Below are 25,099 nucleotides of genomic sequence, written 5' to 3'. Positions count from 1 at the left end.
TGTACTGCATTCAGCTAATAGTTTGGTTGGGTATTAATCCTGTATGCTGAACAAGAAATACTTACTGGACTTGCCTTCCAACCTGGAACATGTTTTGATGCTGTCTGATCACATATTTATGTTTCTTGGTCGGCATCTTCTCTTACTTACTTCTCTGCTTTCTTACTGTGATCTTTCGTTTTTCAAAAAATAAAAGAACTCTCTCGCTTTAATGGGATACATAGTTGTATAAATGATGGTTTCTTTCAGATAGATGCTCCTGAGATTTCATTCTTCCTATCTTATATACTCGGATCTGGGGTACACTCTTAAAAATATATACTATAACATGTTCTACATTCATGTAGCGACAAGGCGACAAGGCGACAAGGTAATCTGAATTGCAACACTGATTTCTTTTAGCTGCATGCCAGAGTTTCACACAGGACACAACTTGCCTATGAATATTAGCCTAGTACTATTTTAGGCCTCTTTTGGTTCATAGGATAGGATTATCATAGGAATAGCAATCTTGTAGAAAATGAGATGACATGTATCTCAAATCCTATGAGTAGGAATAGGAAACAAGATGTCATTTGGTTGACACCAAAGGAATTTTTACATTGAGTCTAGGCTTTTTTTTATTTTCCTATGAAATGTGGAGGATGGGAACCAATCCTATGTAGGAATAGGAATCCATTTCTATGAACCAAAGGGCTCTAAAGAAAAAAAATCCTATAAGAATCCTATTCTCTAGAATTCCTATGAAATTCCTCTAAACCAAAGGAGGCCTTATTGTTTGTAATCCGGTCAGCACGAATGAAGATGTTTTCTAACTTTTGTAAAGACAGAACTCCGAATAGAAGCTCGCGGAACATGAAGCTTTACTATCTAGTCTGACGTGGTGCTGTTGTACAGAAAATCAAGGTGTTGGTTTTGAACTTTTGATGCAGATGTAGCAATTCTTTTCTCTGACAGCCTTGAAGCATGCCATTTTCATCGACAAGAAATTGCTCAGATGCTCGAATGACAGATATTTCAAACCACCGCCGACAGGAAATGCACATGCTCCTATATATATGAACTTTTTTGGGATATCAATTTGTGATGTATAGTAGTATCCTGGTTGCATGAGGGAAGGATAAATACTCTGGTGACATATAAGTCAAATCTGAAACACAACAATATGCTTAGTTAAGGGCTTCCACGGGCCGCACGTGGAGCCCTCCTTGGGTCCTGTGCTCGACAACATAGGGCATGTGCGTGCCAAACACCTTGTCCCACGTCACAAAGAAGGGCTGCGAGAAGTTGTATCTGCTGGCTCGCGGCTGATGGTGGATGTCGTGGTATGCCGTGTTGTTCCAGAAGCAGAGGCGGAACACGTTCCCTGGCAGCCACAGGCCGCAGTGGTCGTCGACGCCCTTGACGGTGCAGAGCGTGAAGAAGAAGATGGAGACGCGGGGCGCCATGCCGGAGGCGAGGAAGGCGAGCGCGCCGCCGACGGTGTCGAGGAGGAGGCCCTCCATGGGGTGGTTGTACTGCGCGCCCAAGGCGTAGGGCACGACAAGGCGGTGGTGCCACGAGTGGACGTGCCGGCACAGGAACTTGTTGAGGTGCATGTACCGGTGCCACGCATACTGCCACCCGTCCAGCACGGCCATGCCCACCGCGATCTGCATCGCCACCGTCACCCACGTTGCCCAGGTCGTCCGCTGCCGTGCTTCGCCGGCGGCCGTCCCGGTGCTTTCGCCTCGAAGCTGCGGTAGGTACGTTTATATCATATGTATATGAAGGTTTGCATGTCCATGCATGCAGAGTTGTACTAACATACTGTGAAAATGGCGGCGGCGACGGCGGCCTGCACGAGCTGCTGGAGGAGGACGCCCTTGACGACGTCGCGCTTGGGCACGAGGTTCTTGCTGCGCTCCTCCTCCCTTGGGTGTAGCCTGTACTGGTCCATGGACCGTCCAAGCGCCATGTACATGCCGGAGTAGACCCAGTAGGCAGCTATGGGGACGACAATGGCCAGCGCTTCATCAGAGAATATGAGCTCCATGTCACTGTTGGTTCTAGTAGTAGCTTTGCTTTTGCTAGCGGTGTCTGGTAGTAGTAGACTGGCTCTATGGGTTTATATCGACCGATGAAAATGCTAGCTGGTTACAGATTGCCTCGGTCATGGGACTCCGTTGTCAAGCTGTAATCATCGGACTCTTGAATTTTCTTTAAAATCTAGCAGTAGATCTTGGCCATATAGAAATTCTGTTGCTTTACCCAGACGTCCACATACGGAATTTAGTCAAAAGTCGTTCAAGCAAGGCGTTCCATGGACATAGGAATTTATTTTAGTCAAAAGTGGTTCAAGCTGGACGTGTTCCACATACGGAATTTAGTCAACATATCGGTCGTTCCATGTGTGGATTTTAGTCGTTTAGTAATATATAAGCTTGTGCGTGTCGATTCAAGGGAGAATCCCCAAAACTCAAAACCTCATCTAACCTAGTATAAATCTCGCTAGACTATCCGCCATCCGGAGGCATATTTGTGTGCGCTGCGCTCGTTCGGCCGCTCGATTCTTTTCCTGTGGCTCCGTTTTGGCTGCTGGCGCACTGTTTTTTACATTCACATTTATTTCGGGAGCAGCTGCCAAGTGGGCCACATTATCTAAGGTCCGGTGAATCAACTAGTTTTTACGGTTACTAAGATGCACGTCGTTCGGGCAATGAAGCGAGGCCTAGAAACTATTTGGTCGCACTTCCTCTCTCTCCTCCCTCCCACCTCGTCTCCTCTTCTTCGTGCGGTGGACAGCGCAGCTCTTTGTACCGCCATCCGTCCACCCTGCCGCTCGTGGAAATAAAGCAAGACCAAGAACAAGGGAAAGAGAGCACTCCGATGCGCATGCTGTTGGACTGAAAAGAACTCTTCAGTTTGTCATTACATGGCTTTCTTTTTGTGCGTGCTTGATGCTCCTCTGCCTTAAACTTGTGTACGACGATATCTTAGGTTCCTCGGCATGTTCACTGAGCACTTCTGTTTCAGTGTAATATGGCAATCGAAGTACCGAACCCTGGAGTATGAACACCTGCTCGTTTTTACCGGGAGCAGCGCATTTTAACCCTAATGTATGAACGATTTAATCCCCGACTGGATTATGAGCGATTTAATCCCCGAGACGCCTAAAGTGGCAAAGTCCTCATCCTGCAACTTTCCCCTCCTCGTTCTCTTCCTCCGGTAGCTCTCTGTTCACAAGTTCAAAACCAAATACAGCAAATAGGAAGGCCATGGCCTCACTTACCATGCTTGTATGCTGGGTTATCTGGAATGAGAGAAACGCTGGAGTCTTTCGGAAGAAATCGACGCCGCCATACTATATTCTAAAACTCATCCAGGAGAGGACAAGACGTGGCTCATGCGGGGGCAAGGCATATGAGCATCATCATGCCGCGAGAGTAGTCTTTTGCCTCTGTTAAAAAAAACAAGTTCCTCCTGCACTCTTGCTTCTTCACCACGAATCCGGTTCTTGAGCACGAGAACCATGTCTCCTGCATTGCTCCTGTTCTCCTTGGCTTGTCTTCTTGGTTCATCAGGTCAGCAACATTCTTCTCTCTAGCTGTCTTTTTAGGCCTGCTGTAAACCTAGCAACTAGTGGCGGAGCTTGATGAAAATTCCTGAGGGGGCTTATCAGAGTTGAGGGGGCGAAGAAAATAAATTATGCATGAACTCTGAGAAATAACTGATTTTTTTTGGAACGAAGACGCTAGAAGCGTCCGACTTTAAATTAATAAAGTCACAAGGCAGCATTCAAACAGGTTCTGAACCTTACAAACAACTAAGTTCAAATGGTACAAGACAACACGGATGAAGTACAGGATAATTCCAAAATACATGAAGTGAGGAGCACAATAAATATCTCCACTAAATCAACATGTCCTTCCTCCCGGTGCAAGTTGGAGACTCCAAAAACTCAGACCAGCTACGCAGAGTGGGGAGCAAGCGTGTGAGTGTTGCTGATCTTCTCCATGGTCTCCCTCATGCGCTCAGCATCGCGTTGCTTCCCCAATGGTGTCGACATTTGTAGCTAGAGATGGCATTTGAAAATAATATCAGCTGGGTGAGAAGGAAATTTCTTCTCAATCGTAATTTTGTTCCGGGTCGTCCATAAAGACCACAAAAGCGCCCCTGCGCAACGGTGTCCACACGTCCATAAATAATTAATATTTAAACCTAATAATTAGGGATAGTTTTTCTAGAGTAGGGGGAGGGGGGCAATGGCCCCCATGAAGCTTCGCGGCTGCTACCAACCAAATGTCCTCTCTTCTTTTCCCAACCTCTGTAAGACCGGAGCTTTCTTTTTTCTGTGTAAGACCAGAGATTGGTAATTCTACAAATCCCTTTGCCGCTGTGTGAGCAAAGATTGGAGTCCTCAGCTTACTAGCATGGGACCTTCCTAATGTTGTGGCCTCCTTTGAAGTTTCAGTTGGTCGATCAGGGACCACAACCAAGACCCTAGAGTTGCCTATGAATTTCACTCTGAAGGCCCCTGGTCCAGGGTATACCTGTGGACCTGCAACCAAGTTCGATGAACCTACAAAGTTCACTACACCAGATGGAAGGCGGAAAACTCAAGCCCACAGTAAGTCATTGTCTAATTTCTTGATGCATGGAGAAAATATCCCAGTAACTAGCATGCATAACTGAATGTTTGTTTTATTTTGCAGTGACATGGACTGTGACTTGTACCTACTCACAGTTTTGCGCTCTGAGGTCTCCTACTTGCTGTTTATCCCTCTTTGCGTTTTACAGCGACACGCTTGGTACCTGCCCCAAATGCTCATGTGGCTACCAAGATAACAGTACAAAACCAGGAATCTGTGTAGAGTAAGTTACATTTGGCATAGCCCAAATAATAAACTAGAATGAAGAGCTAGCTTATTGTTCAGTTATCTGTGTGGAAATTACATGATGGCTATTTGTATTATTGTGTGTTGTATTGATTTGACCCTCGTAGGGGTATATATAGAGTACATGAGAGAGGGATAGGTTTGAAGTACATGGCAAGGTTGTTTAAACCTATTTTATCTCTAATATCCCTAATGGATATTTATATCTAACTATCAAATATTATCTCTAACACCCTCCTCGGTCGTAACGGGAGTGAAGCGAACGATTGTCACTGAACTTGAAGTCTTGCGCTTCTGTCGTCTTCTCCGTTGTGCCATCTTCAACTGCGTCGGCACCTAGGACGGTGATTGTGTCCCATTCTGGTGCCTTCCCAGTCTATCCTCTATTCCCTCCTACAGTTATAGGGAGAGTGGCGTGAACGCTAGTCACGACGCAGATGCTGTTGACTGGAGTTTGCCGATGACTTGCTGTAGACCAAGCCATTAATGCCAATGTCGACGTAGAGGATCATGGAGATGTAGCCGTGGTCGAGAAAATCGTGATCGATGGTGTAGTCGTCGTAGTCAATGAAGCCGCACAAAGTCGGAGGCGCAAAAAAGCGCTATGTTGTAGATGACTGAGCTGCAGTCATGGACAATGCACCTTGAGGATGTTAGAGGGTGCCATCGGCGATGAGTCCACCGATTTTACTAGGACCGGAGGAAACCCATCGAGCATACATTGGTTTTGCCAGAACCGTGTGGCCGTGTAGGGGCCATCACTATACTGATGCCGTGTCGATGCAGTTGTGCCATCGTGGATGACGCGGTCGATACCGTCCTCGTGACGCGGACATTGCCTTCGTAGTGGTCGCGTCTTGCAGAAAAGTCTGTCAGAGGACGCTAGGTGCCCATCTTGTGGATGAGGTGGCAGCGGTGTGTTGACGATGATGGTGATGAAGACCACATTGATGAAGACCATGGCGATAAGTGTCGGCGATGCCGTCACAACAGCGTGTCGACGATCGCTTGAAGGCGTCCCTCGTGGCAACGAAGTGTCGATGTCATGTCGTGCCGGAGAAGTCGTTGAAGAATTGCATAGCTTTTCACACCGGCCTGTTGTGTGGATGGTGCGTGTGGTGGTAGCTTCTCGTTGATGTGTTCGATGAAGAATTTTCTTTTCTTAGGCATGATGTAGTCGTGCAGCTCGGTGTTGTGGCGCGGGGTCGGTGTAGATTGGCTTGATGCAGTGCAGATCGGTCGGTGTAGTCTTGGCTCGGTGAAGAATTGTTGTTGGCCTCGGTCCTGCGATGCTCAGCTCGGTGAAGCCGCCATGTACATTCCGGGGTAGCTGCAGCTCTTGTGGAGTAGACTCTCGCGTATAAGCCTGAGAACCACTATCACTAGTAGAAAAAGGGTCAAACGTGAAGTACATTAGTGCCGGTTTGTATTTGAGCCGGCACTAATGTATACATTAGTGCCGGTTCCAACGGCTAGCTGGGCCGCTTTCATTAGTACCGGTTCGTGGCGAACCTTTAGCACCGGTTCGTGCCACGAACCGGTACTAATGAGAGTGGTGGCAGGATGTTGTTAGAGTGGGGCCCCTCCAGCACCTTTAGTACCGCTTCGTGCCACGAACCGGTACTAAAGGTCGTCCTATATAAACCCTTCGTCCACCAGCACTCTGTTCTTCCCCCTTTCCCCTTTCCCTCTCCTCTGTTCTTCCCTTCTTCCTCTCGAGTTCATCACAAAATTTGCCCAAAATTTGTCAAGATTTGAAGGCCCTCATCCATTCAAATGATCACAAAGGTTAGTAACTTTGTCCTTTCATCTCTCATTGCTAGATTAGCTCTTGCATTGGTTTATATAGTGATTAATTTGTGAGTTTAGTAATTTGGGAGGATATATATATATATATGTGCTAGTATTTGATTTATATGCAATTTGAGGTAAAAAATAACACTTAGTTTGCATATGTAGGTGTGGTTTACTTAGTGCCTTCTAAATCTCCATCGTAGCCACCGTCGATCGCCCGCACCGTCCCGTTGCCGGCACCACCTTGTGGTGAGCCTCTTGTTCATGATATTTTATATAAAAATTGATGTTTGTGTGATTTGGATATATAGTTACTCGTATAATTATCTTACTCGTACGTTGTTTGTTATACATATAGTGCCATGGTTTTGATATCCGTCCCCGTCGGCCCTAGTCCTTGTTATGATTCGGATGTGGTATGTATATTCTCTTTTAAAACTAGTTGCATTTCGTGTTTAAGACAAATTATGCCCATCAAGTTTACATAGAAATTTTTTCTAGGAGGTATGTGAACCGGAAATTCCAACCGGCCCTATTGCCGAGAGGTTAAATTTAGTTGAAAGAGAAAACGAGTACTTGAAAGAAAAATTGAAAAAAATTGAGGGGAGAAGATGGAATTGGAGTTGCATGTTGCCGATGTCGTCGATGATCACAAGATCAAGATGGAGAAAATGCGCTTGAAGATTAGAAAGATTAGAAAATATGCCATCGATAGTGAGGCTTGGTATCATTATGCTGTTGGATCCATTGTTACCTTAGTTGCGATCTTGATCGTATTTGTTGTTGCATTTAAATGCTTTAGCTAGAGAGTTATTTGTTTGTTGCATTTAAGTGTTGTATGAACTTTATGTATGAACTTGTATTAATTTGGTCTATTCGGTGTTGTGTAATGAAGATGAGCCGGCAATGGATGTACGATGACCGATGCTCTCCCCAGTTCGTTGAGGGCGTGCATACTTTTTTGCTTGCGGCTAAGGCAAACAAGCGGGCGGATGGTTTTATGCCTTGTCCATGTGCTCGCTGTAAGAATGGTCACAATTACTCTACGTCAAGAACCATTCACGTCCACCTGTTTAAGTCCGGTTTCATGCCCCATTATAATGTTTGGACCAAGCACGGAGAAAGAGGGGTTATGATGGAAGACAATGAAGAAGAAGAGGACGACGACAGCTATCCTGGCCATGGGTTCCATGAATATGATGATACAACAATGGGGGAAGAAGCTGAGCCGGTAATGCGGGAAGAAGCTGAGCCGGCAATGCGGGAAGAAGCTGAAGAAGAGGCATCAGATGAGCCCGTTTATGATCTAGGTCGGGCCATTGCCGATGCAAAGAGAAACTGCGCAAGTGATTTGGAGAAGAAGAAGTTGCAGCGCATGTTAGAGGATCACAAAAAATTGTTGTACCCGAATTGCGTAGGTGACAAGAAAAAGCTGGGCACCACACTGGAATTGCTGCAATGGAAGGCAGAGAATGGTGTATCTGACAAGGGATTTGGAAAGTTGCTGGTAATGATAAAGGATATGCTTCCAAAGGACAACGAATTGCCCGAGAGTACGTACGAAGCAAAGAAGGTTGTCTGCCCTCTAGGGTTAGAGGTGCAGAAGATACATGCATGCCCTAATGATTGCATCCTCTACCGCGGTGAGTACGAGGATTTGAACGCTTGCCCGGTATGTGGTGCATTGCGCTATAAGATCTGCCGCGATGACCCTGGTGATGTCGAGGGCCGGCGCCCCAGGAAGAAGATTCCTGCCAAGGTGATGTGGTATGCTCCTATAATACCACGGTTGAAACGTTTGTTCCAAAACAAAGAGCATGCCAAGGCGATGCGATGGCACAGAGAAGACCGTAAGAAAGACGGAAAGTTGAGAGTACCCGCTGACGGGTCGCAGTGGAGAAAAATCGAAAGAAAGTACGGGAAGGAGTTTGCAGATGACGCAAGGAGCGTATGGTTTGGTCTAAGCGCAGATGGCATTAATCCTTTTGGGGAGCAGAGCAGCAACCATAGCACCTGGCCTGTGACTCTATGTTTGTATAACCTTCCTCCTTGGTTGTGCATGAAGCGGAAGTTCATTATGATGCCAGTGCTCATCCAAGGCCCTAAGCAACCCGGCAACGACATTGATGTGTACCTAAGGCCATTAGTTGAAGAACTCTTACAACTGTGGAATGAAACAGGTGTACGTGCATGGGATGAGCACATGAGGGAAGAATTTGACCTAAAGGCATTGCTGTTCGTGACCATCAATGATTGGCCTGCTCTCAGTAACCTTTCAGGACAGACAAACAAGGGATACCGTGCATGCACGCATTGTTTGGACGATACCGACAGTATATATTTGGCTAATAAGAATGTGTACCTGGGACATCGTCGATTTCTTCCGAGCAGGTATCCCGTAAGAAAGAAAGGCAAGCATTTCAAAGGTGAGGCGGATCACCGGACGAAGCCTCGCCACCGTACTGGTGCTGATGTACATGATATGGTCAAGGATTTGAAGGTGGTCTTTGGAAAGGGTCCTGGTGGACAACCTGTTCCGAATGACGCTGACGGACGCGCACCCATGTGGAAGAAGAAATCTATATTTTGGGACCTGCCCTATTGGAAAGACCTCGAGGTCCGCTCTGCAATCGACGTGATGCACGTGACGAAGAATAATATTTGTGTGACCCTGCTTGGCTTCTTGGGCGTGTATGGGAAGACAAAAGATACACCTGAGGCACGGGAGGACCAGCAACGTAAGCACGGAAAAGACGGCATACATCAGGGTCATGCAAGCTACGCTCTTACCAAAGAAGAGAAGGAAATCTTCTTTGAATGCCTGCTCAGTATTAAGGTACTGTCTGGCTTCTCGTCGAATATAAAGGGAATAATAAACATGGTAGAGAAAAAGTTTCAGAACCTAAAGTCACATGACTGCCACGTGATTATGATGCAACTGCTTCCGGTTGCATTGAGGGGGCTTCTACCGGAAAACGTTCGATTAGCCATTGTGAAGCTATGTGCTTTTCTTAATGCAATCTCTCAGAAGGTAATCGATCCAGAAATTATACCAAGGTTACAGAATGATTTGGTGCAATGTCTTGTCAGTTTCGAGTTGGTGTTCTCACCATCTTTCTTCAACATCATGACGCACGTCCTAGTTCACCTATGCGAAGAGATTAACGTTTTGGGTCCTGTATTTCTACACAATATGTTCCCCTTTGAGAGGTTCATGGGAGTCTTAAAGAAATATGTTCATAACCGTGCTAGGCCAGAAGGAAGCATCTCCAAGGACCGTCAAAATGAGGAGGTCATTGAGTTTTGTATTGACTTTATTCCTGACCTTAAGCCGATTGGTGTTCCTGAATAGCGGCATAAGGGCAGACTGGATGGAAAAGGCACGCTAGGAGGGAAACAAATAATATGTATGGACGGACACTCTCTCACTGAAGCACACTACGCAGTTCTACAGAATTCCGCCTTGGTGGCTCCGTATATGGATGAACACAAAAATTTGCTACGCTCCAAACACCCGGAGCGGTCTGATGACTGGATTACACGTGAACAAACCAGGAGTTTCGCCAGCTGGTTGCAAGCACGTACCATGCATGACACCTCTATTGAAGATGACATGTACTTGCTGTCCCAGTTACCATCTTCGAATATAATGACTTTCAAAGGGTACGAGATAAATGGTAATACATTTTACACGATTGCCCAAGATAAGAAGAGCACCAACCAAAACAGTGGTGTCCGCTTTGATGCAGAAACCAAGACGGGAAAGGAAACATATTATGGTTATATACAGGACATATGGGAACTTGACTATCGACGTGGTTTGAAGGTCCCTTTGTTTCGGTGCAAATGGGTCAATATGACACGAGGCGGGGTAACGGAAGACCCGTAGTACGAAATGACAACAGTGGATCTCAACAATCTTGCGTATGCAGACGAACCATTCGTCCTAGCCAATGATGTGGCACAAGTTTTCTATGTGAAGGACATGTCTACCAAGCCAAGAAAAAGAAAAGATAAGGAAGCGAATGCATCGTACGATGAGCCAAAGCGGCACATAGTTCTTTCTGGGAAGAGAAACATCGTGGGAGTGGATGACAAGACAGACAAGTTAGAAGATTATGAAAAGTTTGATGAAATTGCTCCATTCACAGTGAATATTGACCCGAGCATCCCGTTAAATGATGAAGATTTTCCATGGCTACGACGCAAAGGGACACACGCGAAGAAAAAGTTTCACATCCAAAGATCTGGGATGTGATCGGCTTAACTATCATCACTTTCTTCTGTGTTTCACACCCAGGAGGGAATCTCTGTAATAGTTAGGGTAGCTAGTTATGTGTTTTGGCATTTGAAACGCGAAGAAATTTTATGTGCAAGCAAATTCTTTCATGCATTTACTGATTTTTTCAGCTAAATGACCCTGAAATCGAAAAGCATTTCAAATGAACTCAGAAAAGGATGAAAGTTGGCATGGTATCATAATTTCACCCACATAGCATGTGCAAAAAAGTAGAGAGGGTTACCGCAAAAACTGGATGCACTTCGTGTACAAAATGAACAATCTGTTCGAAGTATCAGGATTTCAGATGAAAACTCATCCGTTACAAAGGCATTTCATTTTTTAAATAACTTAAGCATTACCAAATTGAATATAATGATAAAACACACTAATATTAAACATAAGAAAAAAGAATCACTGAAAAATGTATTTTTAAAGTTAAGTTATTCACAAACTAGTGATTCACACAAATTTCAAATAATTCAAAATTTAAACTATTCAAATTTAAAAACTACCGGCACTAACTGAAAGTTTCTAAAAACTATCAAAAATATTCACAAAGAAACTCTAAATACAGCAAAAAACAACTAAAAATAAATAAAACAAAATAAATAAAGCAGAAAAGAAAAAACTAAATGAAAAAAGCCCACCTACCGGGCCACAACGGCCTGCATACGACTAGAAACCCAACCTGTTGTTGGGCCAGGATGCAGGCCCGCAAGCCCAATAGGCCCCACAGGGCAGAGTAGCAGAGGTAGGCCCAGAAGGCCTGCTTTAGAGAGGAGCTCGAGACAGCAGCGGCGGTGGGGCTTATAAGCAGGTGTGAGCGCCCTTCGGCTAGCGAGGTGGGACTAAACTTCTGCGCCCCTCGCCTCGCAGCGCACCCCCTTTAGTACCGGGTCGTGGCATCAACCGGTACTAAAGGGGGGGTCTTTAGTACCGGTTGGAGCCACCACCCGGTACTAAAGGCCTGCCCTTCCTGCTGCTTGGCCTGGCCAAAACAGGCCTTTAGTACCGGTTGGTGGCTCCAACCGGTACTAAAGGTGCCTTCTATATATACATCACTTCTAAAAATTTCATTCTCCCCCCTTTATTTCTTCCCGATCGATCGACGCCGTCGCCGCCCCTGTCCTATGCCGCCCCCGTCGCGCGCCGTTGCCGTCGCCGCCCCCATCCTCGTCGCCGCCCCTGTTCCCGTCGCCGCCCCCGTCGCCGCCCCGTCACGCCCCGGCCCGTCGCCGCCCCGGGCCGTCGCCTCGCTGTCGCCGTCGCCCCGCTGTGAGCTCTCCCCCTCTAACCCCTCTCCCTCGCTCCCGGTGGCCACCATGGGCGCCGCCCCCCCTCCCCCCGAGCCCATACACACACAAGCATGCATGATGAACACACACGCACGCACATTTCCTTAAGTTAATTAGTATATACGTATTTTGTATGTTTAATTAGTTTAGATTTTTCAGATTATTATTTTTTCACTAGTATATATGTATGAATGCATGTTAGATGGATATAATTAGTGTTTAATTAGTATGGAATTTTTTTATATAATGTTGTTTTTCTATTTTTAATGGATGTATATAAGTTGTTTTTTCTGTTTTTAGTGTTAGATGCTTAATTAGTATGAAATAGCATATAGAATTTTGACATATGCAATGATAGCATAATTAGTGTTACATTTGCATATAGTATTTGTTGTCGACGATGCCCGGCCCGCATCCTCATCGTCGACCCGTTCGCGACGACGTCCTGCTTCAGAGGACCCATGTCCGGGACTGGGCTCCGCCGGGCTGGCACTGGGAGGTGCTACCTTCAGGGGCGCGACGCTTGGTGAGGAACCCGGCCCCAGGTCCTGTCGTCGACCCTCATCTCCTTTGGTGGCATTCGCGTGGGCCACTTTCGGTGCGGAGGGAGCCGGCCCCGCCGGAGGTGGTACGTCGCCGTGTCAGGGAGGAGGACGAGCACGTCCATCGCTACATGGCTGCTATGGACGTCAGGTTCTCCAATACCTAGCAGGTTCTTTGGGGAGATCACCCGAGCTATGATCCAGTGATGGTTCCTTCACTTTGGTTGTCCACCGCCTAGATTACTCTCTAGTATTCGATCTTTATTAGCTAGCTAGCTAGCTAGTGATGTATTCGATATATAATATTCGAGATGATTTATTCGAGATTATATATATTATTTGAGACGATGTATTCGAGATTATATCTATTATTCGAGACGATGTATTCGAGATTATATCTATTATTCGAGATTATACTAAATTGTTTTATATTTCTTTTGGCATAGTTAAATAAAAGCTATGGCGGACAATACCGACAGAGAGAGAGAACAGACCATGTTCGATATCATACGCGGGCCAGATGATGATCAGAATGAAGAAGATTTTGACGGCTCCGAATTTCTAAACAACACCGGAGAGGGTGATATGATATTTGATCGCGACGACCGAGAAGATGAAGTCATGAACTACGACGAAGAACATGTTGATCCTAAAACAACAAACACCGGCGAGGTATATATATTTATATAAGCAGGAATCTGGTGATCATCGCATGTTTTAAATGAGTTGAAGATATATTAACGAATCGATCTTTCTTCTTTCAGCCATCCGGATCGAGCAAATCTTCAGGCAAAAGGACGAAACGAGGCCCGAACAAAAAGTTGAAGGAGGGCGTAAAGTACAATATCGAGGCATTCAAACCTAATGGCGAACCATTAGCGCCTAAGAAGATTGCGGACAAGTTCGTTCGTCAGTGCGGAGTTCTTGTGAAGGACCAACTCCCGATCTCCCTCCAAGAATGGAGAAAGGCAGCAAAGCCACGTCCAGATGTTACTTTTGTCGACGAGAATAAAAAAAACTGCTTTGGGATACTCTCATGGAACATTTCACCCAACCAGATAATTTCACAGAAGCAGATGTGCGGAAAGTCAAGGACGCTGCTTTTAGGAAGATGGCGGTTGCATTCAAGAACCACAAGAGAATGACGTGGGAGAAGTACGTCAAGGAAGGAAGGAAGACTCCAGTATTCGAGGGGATACTAGAGAATCAAAGTGCTCATTGGGACGATTTCGTGAAATTCAAGGATTTAGAATTAGCTAAGGAACGGTCGAGAATAAACAAGAAGAATGCCGAAAAAAGGATAAGTTCCATAAGCTGGGCCCAGGTGGCTACGCGGTGGCAATGCCTAAGTGGGATAAGTCTGAGAAAGAGATGGAGGATGCACGTGTCACTCCGGTTACTAAGAGCCGGCCCCCAGGTGCAGGACTTGGTTCTATGCGCATGGGGGGGAGTTGGACCCGAAGACAGACAATGTTTCAACGAAGGCATGTCTGAACGGAGCCGACGATGCGCTACTTGTTGCAATAGAAGAGGCTCGATCGAGGGTGTTGCAGCCCAACAGAGAGAACGACGAGCTTACGGCGTGCCCTGGGAAATCCTGAACACCGGGGAAGAACACGAGGCAAGGGCGCTCTTCCGTGGTATGAGGGGTTTTCGGACTGGAACACCGACTACAGAACCTGTGCGAGAAAGAAGATTGCGGAAGACAAGAAGAGGAAGATGGAGGAGGAGTAGAGGAAGCGGGACTATGAACGCCTTCAAGGCCTAGAAGCAAGTCAAGCGGAATTGGCAGCTAAATTCCAGCTAAATTCCCCGTCCGCGCGAAGATCCCCTCCACTCCGCGGGCAGGGGCTCTTCTCCTGCCGCTGCAGCTACAAGAGGAGAGGAGCACCGGCCAGCCACCACCGACGGACGCCTTAGTTTGGTACGACCCCTTCACTGTTTTCTGCTTCAAAAGTAAGTTTGTAGAGCCAACAGGCATAGTATCCATTAACTGGAATTGAGCTAATTTTAATGGTATATTTGAAGTTAATATTTTGTTTAATCTAGTCTACATGTTTGGTTTTTCTAACTGATATGAATGCCATGATTTCCAAGAACAAGATAGGATTGATGGGCCCCTGAAGCGGTTGCCATTAACCTGGTACTTGATCAGTAGTTGTTTTGGTGTAGCAAGTGCAGCAGCTGTAGTACTCCATTTGGTACTCCATCTGGAGACTTTAACTGGATCAGATTAGGTACTCCATTTGCTGTAGTACTCTAGTTAACTGAAACTAGTGACATCACTTGAAGCAACTTAAGTCTGAATAATCAAATTCATCATACACTATTACTTGAATAAAAGATTATGTGCTTGCAGTGGAGTGCATGCGTTTTGGAGTAGCATTAGTAGCTACTGTTACTTTTCCACATGAAGTACAGTACTGGAGTAGCAAGTGTACCAGTATTATTGGAGTAAAAAATTTAGTTAAGTTGTGCAGTAGTGTGCTCCTGCTTGCTCTTCTCTGAATCTTTTAAGTTAAATGAAACCTTTTTACTCCAGTAGAATTAGATGAATTTTGTCAGTACTGTGCATTTAAATGAATCTTTTGCTGTGTATTTAAATGAAAGGGGAGTATAAATACTGTTTGGTTAAAACCAAGATTCAGTATCTTGAACTACTCCCGTTGTTTAAATTTGACTTGGTGTAGTAATCCAATACTCCAAACTGTTGATGGACAGATGGCCATTAGTTGGTGTAGTACTGCTTGGAGTAGCTTGCTGTAGAGATTTGTGTATTCTGCAGTTGAGTGCCAAAATAAACCTTGCTAGGTGAATCTTGTTTGCATTAGGAGTAATCGCTGGAAATTTACTGAAATTTTTTTCTAGTAGATGCACTATTGGAGTATTGGATTACTGCCTCTGTTTTTAATTAACCACTACTAGAAAAAGGGCTATAGATGGGAGCTCTGTCAGTAGCTAACTGCCTCATGTTCTGCTCTGTGAACTGCTATGTGGTGCTGCTCATGGATGATGGTAGGAATTTATGCAAACTCAGTGATTGTTGCAGCCAAGAAATGCTTAACAACTATTCTGCTCATGATCTTATTTTTATTTCTTTGATGAAAGTTGGTTCTTTTCTTCCCAAGTTCACAAAAAATCTTTTACATTTCTAGTGGTTGCCAAAAGCATAATATGACCAGGACAAACATAAACTTTGAGGCTGAAAGGAAATCAAGTAATGATCCACATAGGAATAGAAGTGCGACGTCTCAATATTTCCTGAAAACCCATATTGGCTAGGATAATTTGCTTTTATTACCTTATTTACACCAAGTTTTAGTTAAACAATGATACTTGAATAATTTTGTGCTATTTCTGTTATGGTTTTGTGGACAGTATTTGACCTTATGGTAACTAGTTGGGGTCAGGTTTTGGGGTTTTGATTATTGGTATGAAGTACTGACAGAGGATCTTATTCACACCAAGTTTTAGTTAAACACTGGTACTAGAATGATTTTGTGCTACTTCTGTTGACAGAGAATGGCATGTTAATACCATATAGGTACCCAATGTATTTTCCATGTTGTGATGGAGGCCTTTTTTGCCTTGTCCACCCGAGAGGCCCTTGAGTTTGCTGGAATGTCGATTAACTTCCGTTCCGGCAAATTCGGGTACTCCATATGTCCTATTTTCAGCAAAGGTCATGCTGAAATTTTCCGTGAATTTTAGCATGACTTTGCTAAAAATAGGACATATGGGGTACTTGTGACTAATGCATGGGCCAAGGTATCTTAGTAGTTAATTAAGTAGGATCAAGTGGCCTGGCGTACTTGTGACTAATGCATGGCTTTTAGGGTGCCTCGGTGTCGATAAAAACCGAAATGATGAAAGCTTAGGCTTTTAGGGTGCCTCGGCGTTGAAAAACCCTCAATGATAAAAGCTTAGCTTTTAGGATGCCTCGGTGTCGACAAACCCTAAATGATGAGACCATGATCTTGTTCCTTGACAATAACCAACTTTTTGACCAAACTTTGTTCCTATTTAGAGAGAAACATGGCCAACAACGATGAGGCCGGGGGTTCGGGCGTCAAGGCATTCTGGGAGCTGTCCCGGGAGATGGAGGAACAACCTCACTTGTATGAGGACGCCGCCTTCTCCACCGATCCTGAGACCACTGATGGTACCGCCGAGGATGACCCCACTGATGCCACCACTGATGGTGCCGCCGAGGATGCCACCACTGATGATGGCGGCGCACGCACAAATGGCAGCCAACCGAAGAGGCAACGGAAGGACCGGCGCCCAACCGTGCTCCGCACCCTCAAGGAGGAAGTTACTGAAGTGGACTCCAACGGGAATCCAACGGTGCCCGAACGAATAGTCAAGGGGTACTCGCTTCAGCTCGGGTGCATTCTCCGGAGCACCGTCTCGATCAACACCGAGAACGTCAGGCATCCTGACCGAGGGAATTTGCGCAACCTCCTCTTCACGAAGCTGCACGAACGATACAAGTTCCCCGCTGAATTTGAAAACACAAGCCTCAAAGGGAATAAAGTGAACAGTGCTGCCCTCACGAAGATGAGCACGGCCCTGTCTACTTGGAAAAGCAATGTGAAGAGAATGATCGAGAAAGGTGAGAGTTATGAGAAGATCAAGGAGAAAAATCCTTCGATCACCGAAGATGACTACAACAACTTCAAGATCAATTGCTCGAGCACCGCAAGCTCTGAATCAAGTAAGTGGGGGAAAGAAATGCGGGAGCTGAACTTAGGGGAACACACACTCGGTCCCGGTAGTTACAGAGTGGCGGAGCCTAGATGGGACAAGGAGGAGGCGGACCGTGCCGAGCAAGGCCTACCGCCCCTCTTCGATAAATACGGTGACAAGCAGACCAGGAACTTTGTCAGGGCCCGGTACAAGAAGGACCCGAAAACAAAGGAGCTTACCACGGATCCGAAGACCAGGGCGCTTGAGCTTGTTCTGGTAAGGAATACACCCCCGCGTAATTAGCTCCATATGGTTGCATTCTAATTAATGAAGCCAAATTTCTAAATGGTTCACATTCCTTCCACAGGCGACTGAAAGCAGTAGCGCGGGGTCGACTAAGAGCAACCCTTGGGACACCACTCTAAATAGGGCGTTGAATGTAATGAAGAACAAGAATAAGCTCAGTAAGCCGACGTCAGCTGGTCGTGTGGCCGGCAAAGGCTTGTCGACAAAATGGTCGTCATACTATAACACTGGTGGGCGAAAGGAGAAAAAGACCAGCTCGGAAAGCCAGGCGCGCGAGGTTCAAGAACTCAGGGCACAGGTGGCGCGGATTCCGAAGATTGTCCAAGAGCAAGTGCAACAACAACTCGGAGCGACGATCACCGCCATTGTGCCTACCTCGATCCAGGGGATTAGTGCGTGGATTCGGGCGGCCAACAGGGGCCGCCCCCGATTCCTAGCTTCACGACCAGCAACTCGCAGAACGCGATGGCGGGGCCATTGGTGTCTCCGGCGGAGGCGGCATTGGTGTCTCCGACGCCGGCACGGGAGCTTAATGCACCCGGGTGTACGTCGACCGACACCTCTGCAGCAAGCGGCCCCTCCGTCAACTGCACGCCCGCCGTTGGCGGTGCCTCGACATTAGCCGAGCTCGACGCCATCATCACGGTAACTAATTAAGCCTCTCTCGGCCGAGGACTTCATCTCCTTGCCTTTCACTGGGCATCCCTAACGCCCTACATGTTTTCGCAGGGCGCCGCCGACGTTCCGTGCACTCTCCTGCACTTCGTGAACAACGAGTTGGTCGATGTCGCCAAGGGCAAAATCGTTTAACCGGGCAACCCCTTGTTCCACGGTACCCAGATGCCACCCAACTTGTTTAGGGTTCAACTGGTTCGGGTGCTGCCAGGCTGCGATGAGTTGTTACCTCCGATTCGACCCGTCGGGACCGACGATGATGACGTGATGACCCTCAGCGCCTGCCTGAGCTGGCCCCTGCTTTGGCCGAAGAGCCAGATTCGTTTGGGGGCGGGGGACACCACCCCAAAGACAACACCGCCAGTCGTGCCGGCGCCAAGTCGGCCCCATGGCAAGACCGCCGCAACGGTGCCGGACATCCCTATGCCACTGGATCCAAACATGCATATGGCACAGGATCAGAACGACGACGACGACGATACATTTGCCAACGTCGATCAATACTTTGCCGATCATGGGTACGGTGGCGACTTCATGGGGCCTCCTTCTCAAGAACCCAACCCAACAAAAGACGTGCGCGATCTAGCTGGTACCACGGAGAAGCCAAGTTGCAACAGGCGTCGTCTGCAGTTCAGCTCTCAGGAGACGCCTCCAGCTGCCGACTTCACCGAGCCTTAGATAGGCGAGGTGCGAAATATGATCAGCCCCAACACACTCAAGAAGGCGGTCTGTGAGCAGATCTCGGTCCCATTACAGGAGAAGAAGAAGGCACACAAAAGAAAGACTAACAAGGGTGCGGGCCAGCCGGCACCGAGTACGATCCGTGCTCAGGACGAGCCACCTTCACCTGAGGATATCTTGAGGAGGGTGCATGTGGCGGGTAGGCCGATGCTACCGAGAAATATGCTCGATGCTGCAACCGGTGCTATGCGGAGTCTGCATGACAGTGTTCTTTCTTTGGAGAAGCGGCGTCTCGGAGAGAAGGATGTGGCATACCTGGTTTTCGCGGCCAAGGTGCCAGAGGGAAAGGGCTTTGTGGATAACTCCATCGAGGGTACGATCGTCCTGCGGTTTGATGACATCCACGCTATGTTGAACCTTCATCCGCTGCACTACACCTTCGTTCGGCTATTTCGCTGAGTATGGAGATGCGGATCATTCGCGAGAAGACCCCGGACATCGTGATAGTCGACCCCTTCTACATGCGTGCCAAGATCTTGGGCAGCGCTGGGGACCGGCAAGTTGCGAGTTCTTACCTCGAAGGCGTCATTCTGGCAAACCAAGATAAGGATAACTTCCTCGTGCCTTACTTTCCTGAGTAAGTCCTCCCCTCAACCACCCCGTAACATATGAATTCTTAGATTTCGATCGTTTTTCTTTTAACATTCTGTGTTTTCTGCAGTGACACACATTGCACGCTCATCCTCCTAAGCCCCAAATATTCCATGGCCACGTATTTCGACCCGGACCGTCAGTCGAACATAGACTACACAAATGTCAAGAAGGTTCTTGATGATGTTCTCCCCGGCTACGTCAAATCTGGAGGCACCTTCACCAGGCCTATTCGTAAGTACGGCAAGCACGTGTTCTCCCACAATACGACGTTCTGCTGCGTCAAGCAGCCGCCTGGCGGTCAGAAGGGTGCCTACTACGCCATCCATCACATGCGGGCGATCGTACGGGACCATCATCAACTTTTGCTACCGAGTAGACTCAAAGATTGGGCCGCGAGCGTGTCGGCAATCCAGGACGCGGACATCAGACAAGAATTCTTTCGCATCCAGTTGGAGTTTGCGGAAATCATCCATCAAGATGTCCTTCGTACCGCGGGGCAGTTCTACCTCAGAATTCAACCGTCCAACAGTGACATCGACACAATCCTACAAATGCAGGCTGACAACGCCCGTTCTTTCATGACTCCCACGATAGACGGCGGCTTCATCCATGCTCCGGTCCCTTGAGTCGAGTCGAAAGCAGTGATGCTGTGTCTAGTTCTGAAACATCGATTGGCTCATGTTGTAATTAAACTTTAATGAACTTGTAGTATGTCTCTTTGGTTTCGAGAGTCGTTCAACTTAAGATGTAATCGATGCTATTAATGTCTTGCTTTTTCTCTTCCGATCGTTCTGTTGCATACTTATATATTGCTTATGTATTGTCTGTGAATTGGTACTAACGTTTCGTTTGGCTACTGCATAGCGATGCCGTGGCATGTCGTGTACAAGGGTAATGTTCCCGGAGTCTACGACGACTGGGAGGAGTGTCGGAGACAGGTTCACCGATTCAGCGGTAACAGTTACAAAGGGTACGCCACTAGGGCCGAGGCCGAATCTAGATACGCCCGCTATCTAGCGGAAGATGGGAGGGAGCGTTGGAGGAGCCGGATGAAGACGAGTTTCATCGTGATGATGCTCATCGTGATGACCGCAACTCTCTTCTATGTGATGGTAGTTTAGATGATCGATATCTACTTGTAATGTGAAGACAAACTCGCGGTCTCGAGACTTGTAATATAATGTTCTATCTTTGTTCGGTCTTTTCAATTCGGAGACTAATATGATGACTTGTATTCGGAGACTAAAATGATGAATTGTATTCAGAGACTAATTTTCTATTGTATTCAATGAATCTGTTGTTGATGTGTGCTGTCTATATTTTGTCCAATTATACATTTTGTAACCTGTGCAAAAAACAGAAAATAAAAAAATAAAAAAAACCCTAATATTCATACTAATGGCGCATCACATCATAGTGCGCCATTAGTATGCCAAAGGATACTAATGGCGCATCACTAAATAGTGCGTCATTAGTATGCCGAAGTTACTAATGGCGCATCTTGCTGTCGTGCGCCATTAGTATGCCAAAGCACATGGGTATACATGGCCCCTGGGAGGCATACTAATGGCGCACTGTTGTATATACTAATGGCGCATCTGAGGTGCGCCATTAGTATACCAGATACTAATGGCGCACCAGTGGTGCGCCATTAGTAAAATATATTAATGGCGTGCTACTAATGGCGCACCACTAATGCGCCATTAATGGCCAAATTAGGTGCGCCATTAGTAGACCTTTTCCTAGTAGTGTATCCATGAAGGTGGCGGACGCCGTTGCTTTTTCAAATTCCCCCGAGGCAACCTTCCATTGCAACCCGATTCCAGCGGGCTATGCTCGTGTCTTGGTTGATGAGGTGGTGGACCCATATTCGGAGCTACAGCTTGACATTCCTGGAGGTGACGACGAGCACACATTGGGAGAGGCCATACATCGTGTCATCCTATGGAGAAAGGATTGCATCATCTTTCGAAGGCCACCGACACCGCGTCACCCGACTCCTCGTCGAAGTCCGCCACCGAGTCAGCAGACTCCCGCTCCTCCAAGTCCACCAACGCGTGAGGCCACTCCTCCTCCTCCAAGTCCGGCAAAGTGTCAGGCCACTCCTCCTCCAAGTCCGACATAGCATCAGACGTGCACTCCTCCTCCAAGTCCGGCACAACCTCAGGCCAGTGAAAGTCCGGCACAACTTCAGGCCACTCCTCCTCGTCCAACTCAGCCCCGTCAGCCGTCTCCGCCGCCTCAGCAATCGCAGAAGAGACACCCCGCAACTATGGTGCGTAGCGGTACGAGTCGAGGTCATAGTACAGGAAGTACAGGCGGATGCAAGCGATATAAATATGGTCCAAACCTCACTACTCCTCTTCCTATGAGGGCTTACGACAGGACCGAGGAGCAAACCAATGCCATAGTGCAGGCAGAACTCGACGCCCATTTTGGACCGAAACCGCCACCGCCGCCAAGGGAGAAAGTTCCTGTGGAAGTAGTTGACCACTTCATTCGTATGGCTGAACCACCAGCTCCTAAGCCTGTTGACACAGACTATGAGCGCCACATCAGGAAGTTACATCGACGACGTCTACAGCAGGAGGCGAGCTCGAGCTCGAGCAAACAACAAGCAGCTATCAAAAAATGCGGGAAAACCGTTGCCCAGCTGGGAAAACAGGCGGCGCAATCGATCCCCCCACTTGTTGTGCCGCCAACAACACGTGACAGTACGCGCGCCCAATATTATTGTGGCCAAACAATTTACGTTCCCGATGTGGGCGATGTGGTAATAACCCAGGAGCATATAATGCAGGCTGAAGAACTCAAGATCACTGTTGGACAACTCCTCGAGATCGAGGACATGCCTGGGATTACAGAGGAGGAAATAAAACGGAAATATGTCCGGGGCCAACCTTTGGTCGAGCCAGAAGATGTCAACAAGCTCCCAACGAGAATGTATGAATTGCATCAATGGTACATGGACATTACCAAGAGATCCAATCGAGAGTCCCTCATGGTGAATGTCAAGAAGGATGATTACTACCATGAGAAAGCTGTGGCCGTTGAGTATCCTGAACTGTTTCAGTTATACAATCAAGACGCACTCGACAAATCTATCGTCAGTTGCTATTGTCTGTAAGTGATTTCTTTCTGTAATTTAAGTCTCAAGCTAGCTGTAGTGATCCTTTTGATCAATCATTACCTGTAATTATCCTCACTATATTCTTTTCTGTGGTATTATGCATGATGAAGATGTATGAAATGAGAAAAGGTGGATGCTATGACATTGGGTTCATTGACTCAAACACCGTTAATGAATACACATGGAAAATGAACAAGCATCAAGAAAAAGAGGTAGAGGACAGCATGCTAGAGTTCTTGAAGCGCCTCAAATACAATGAAGATATACTACTTCCTTACAACTTCCAGTGAGTCACACTTTCTTGTACTACAAATTCTCTGTTTTTGCCTACTAGCTAGCTAGCTACATGTTTTTGCTTACATATGCCCGCTTAATTAAGACATGCAAACGTGTGTGCATGCAGATTTCACTGGATCTTGTGTATCATTAAAGTTGACACCGGAACAGTTGAAATACTGGACTCGCTACTTAAAAAACAAAATGACTATAACATCTTGGTCGGAATAGTCAACAGTTAATTTCAATCATTATTAACTATATATCTCGGCCTATTTAGTAATTTGTCATTTCATGATATGAACTATTTAATAACCCCTTAATTCATTTTCTTTGTCGGCGGGCAGGGCTTGGGCAAGGTTCATCAGCGTCACGGAAGGCGAATGGAAACCAAAGCTGAAATGGTTTCGAGCCAAGGTAAGTAATTAAGTAGTACTAGCTGCCTAGCTAGCTAGCTGCCATCTCTTTAATTATCATGCTTGATTAATTATTATCTGATCAAATTAAATTTCATTCTCGTAATAAAGGCCCCGAAGCAGGCGCAGGGGACTGATTTGTGTGCATTCTGCGTTTGCGACAACATTCGCATGATGGCGTCCGAAAGGAGCAGATCTCAAAGACAGGAATGGGTACGCTTGTCAGAACACTATTCACAATTTTTACATCATTATCGATATCTAGTCACACAACTAATACACATGCATATTGATCTCCTTCTTAACAGTTCAAAGAAGTGCGGGACAAGCTCCTACCAACGGAGCGCGTAGAAGCACTTCAAGAAGAAATAGCGGGATTTTTGCTCGACCAGGTCATAAATCCGAAGGGAGAATACTATTACCCGCTACCGCCCCCATGAACCACTTCCAATTGTCATCGTGCTCCGAAGGCACCAATTAGGCTAATGCCACTGGCTCCGAAGGCAACATGCATATGTAGGAGAAATTGTATATAGCTATACATGTGTGTATGTGTGAATTAATATGGTTTGTGAGACATTAATATTGATGATATATATATGATTGGTTATACTAGAAATTATATGTATATATATATATATATATATATATGTATATATATATATATATATATATATATATATATATGCATAACGTGTACAATGTGTAGTACCGTAAAATACCAGCAAACGAAAAAGAATTAAAATGGAAAACACAAAATTAAATGAAAAAGAAATCATAAAACCAAAAACCCCCCAAACATTTTAGTACCGGTTGGTGTTACCAACCGGTACTAAAGGGCTCCCGACCCCCGGAGCTGGCTCGTGCCACGTGGTTGCCCTTTAGCACCGGTTCGTGCTGAACCGGTACTAAAGGGGGGGGGGGAGGCTTTAGTGCCGAAACTTTAGTGCCGGTTTCTAAATCGGCACTAAAGGGCCTTACGAACCGTTGCTATTGTCTGGTTCTGCACTAGTGTATAGATCGGATCGAAATCTCTACATGAGAGCGACACCCTGCACAAGGGCCGTGGCTGGAGTCCACGGCTCATGCCATGCATGTATGCAGAACGGTCCGGCGTCCGCGTTGCCGGTCGACCCTGCAGAAGGGCCATGGCTGGAGTCCATAGCTCATGCCATGCTCGTACGCATGTTCATTATGGCGAGTCAGGCCTGTGGCGAGTGTTGCCACGCACGTATGCATGTGCACACGACCGTGTTCTTGCTGTTCGATGCGTGCATGGGCTATGGAGTCGACGAGGCTGCGGGCTCTTGGAGATGGACTGCAGCCATGCGGCGCACGGCTGGGCGGATTGTCGATGTAGAGCCCATGCGCACATGGCGCTGGTCATCGTTGCGAGCCGAAGCGCGTCCTCATCCCTGGTCGGTGCAGACGAACTGGCCGGATGTCCACCTCGTGCCCCGTGCATTGCCGTAGGGACGCACA

General features: G+C 46.8%; 1 protein-coding gene across 1 annotated transcript; it reads right to left on the bottom strand.

The window, feature by feature from the left end:
* Nucleotides 1-1,169: 1,169 nt before the first annotated feature.
* LOC123154624 (sphinganine C4-monooxygenase 2-like) lies at nt 1,170-2,035 on the bottom strand. The gene is made up of 3 exons (XM_044573310.1): nt 1,811-2,035; nt 1,362-1,736; nt 1,170-1,307 (listed from the first exon to the last, which is right to left on the bottom strand). The coding sequence occupies exons 1-3, from the start codon at nt 2,033-2,035 to the stop codon at nt 1,170-1,172; spliced, it is 738 nt and encodes a 245-aa protein (XP_044429245.1).
* Between the last annotated feature and the right edge of the window lie 23,064 nt (nt 2,036-25,099).

This window comes from Triticum aestivum, chromosome 7A, assembly GCF_018294505.1.
Source record: "Triticum aestivum cultivar Chinese Spring chromosome 7A, IWGSC CS RefSeq v2.1, whole genome shotgun sequence".
Classification (NCBI taxonomy): domain Eukaryota; kingdom Viridiplantae; phylum Streptophyta; class Magnoliopsida; order Poales; family Poaceae; genus Triticum; species Triticum aestivum.
The sequence above is the reverse complement of the archived record's forward strand: the minus strand, read 5'-3'. Positions and strand labels throughout refer to the sequence as shown.

Excerpts from the sequence above, each read along its gene's own strand:
- LOC123154624 (XM_044573310.1), bottom strand. The coding sequence starts at position 2,035 with ATGGAGCTCATATTCTCTGATGAAGCGCTGGCCATTGTCGTCCCCATA. Across the intron at positions 1,737-1,810 it reads TCGCCGCCGCCATTTTCACA|CTTCGAGGCGAAAGCACCGG; the intron begins GTATGTTAGTAC and ends TACCTACCGCAG. Across the intron at positions 1,308-1,361 it reads GCCTGTGGCTGCCAGGGAAC|CCGCGAGCCAGCAGATACAA; the intron begins GTGTTCCGCCTC and ends ATCCACCATCAG.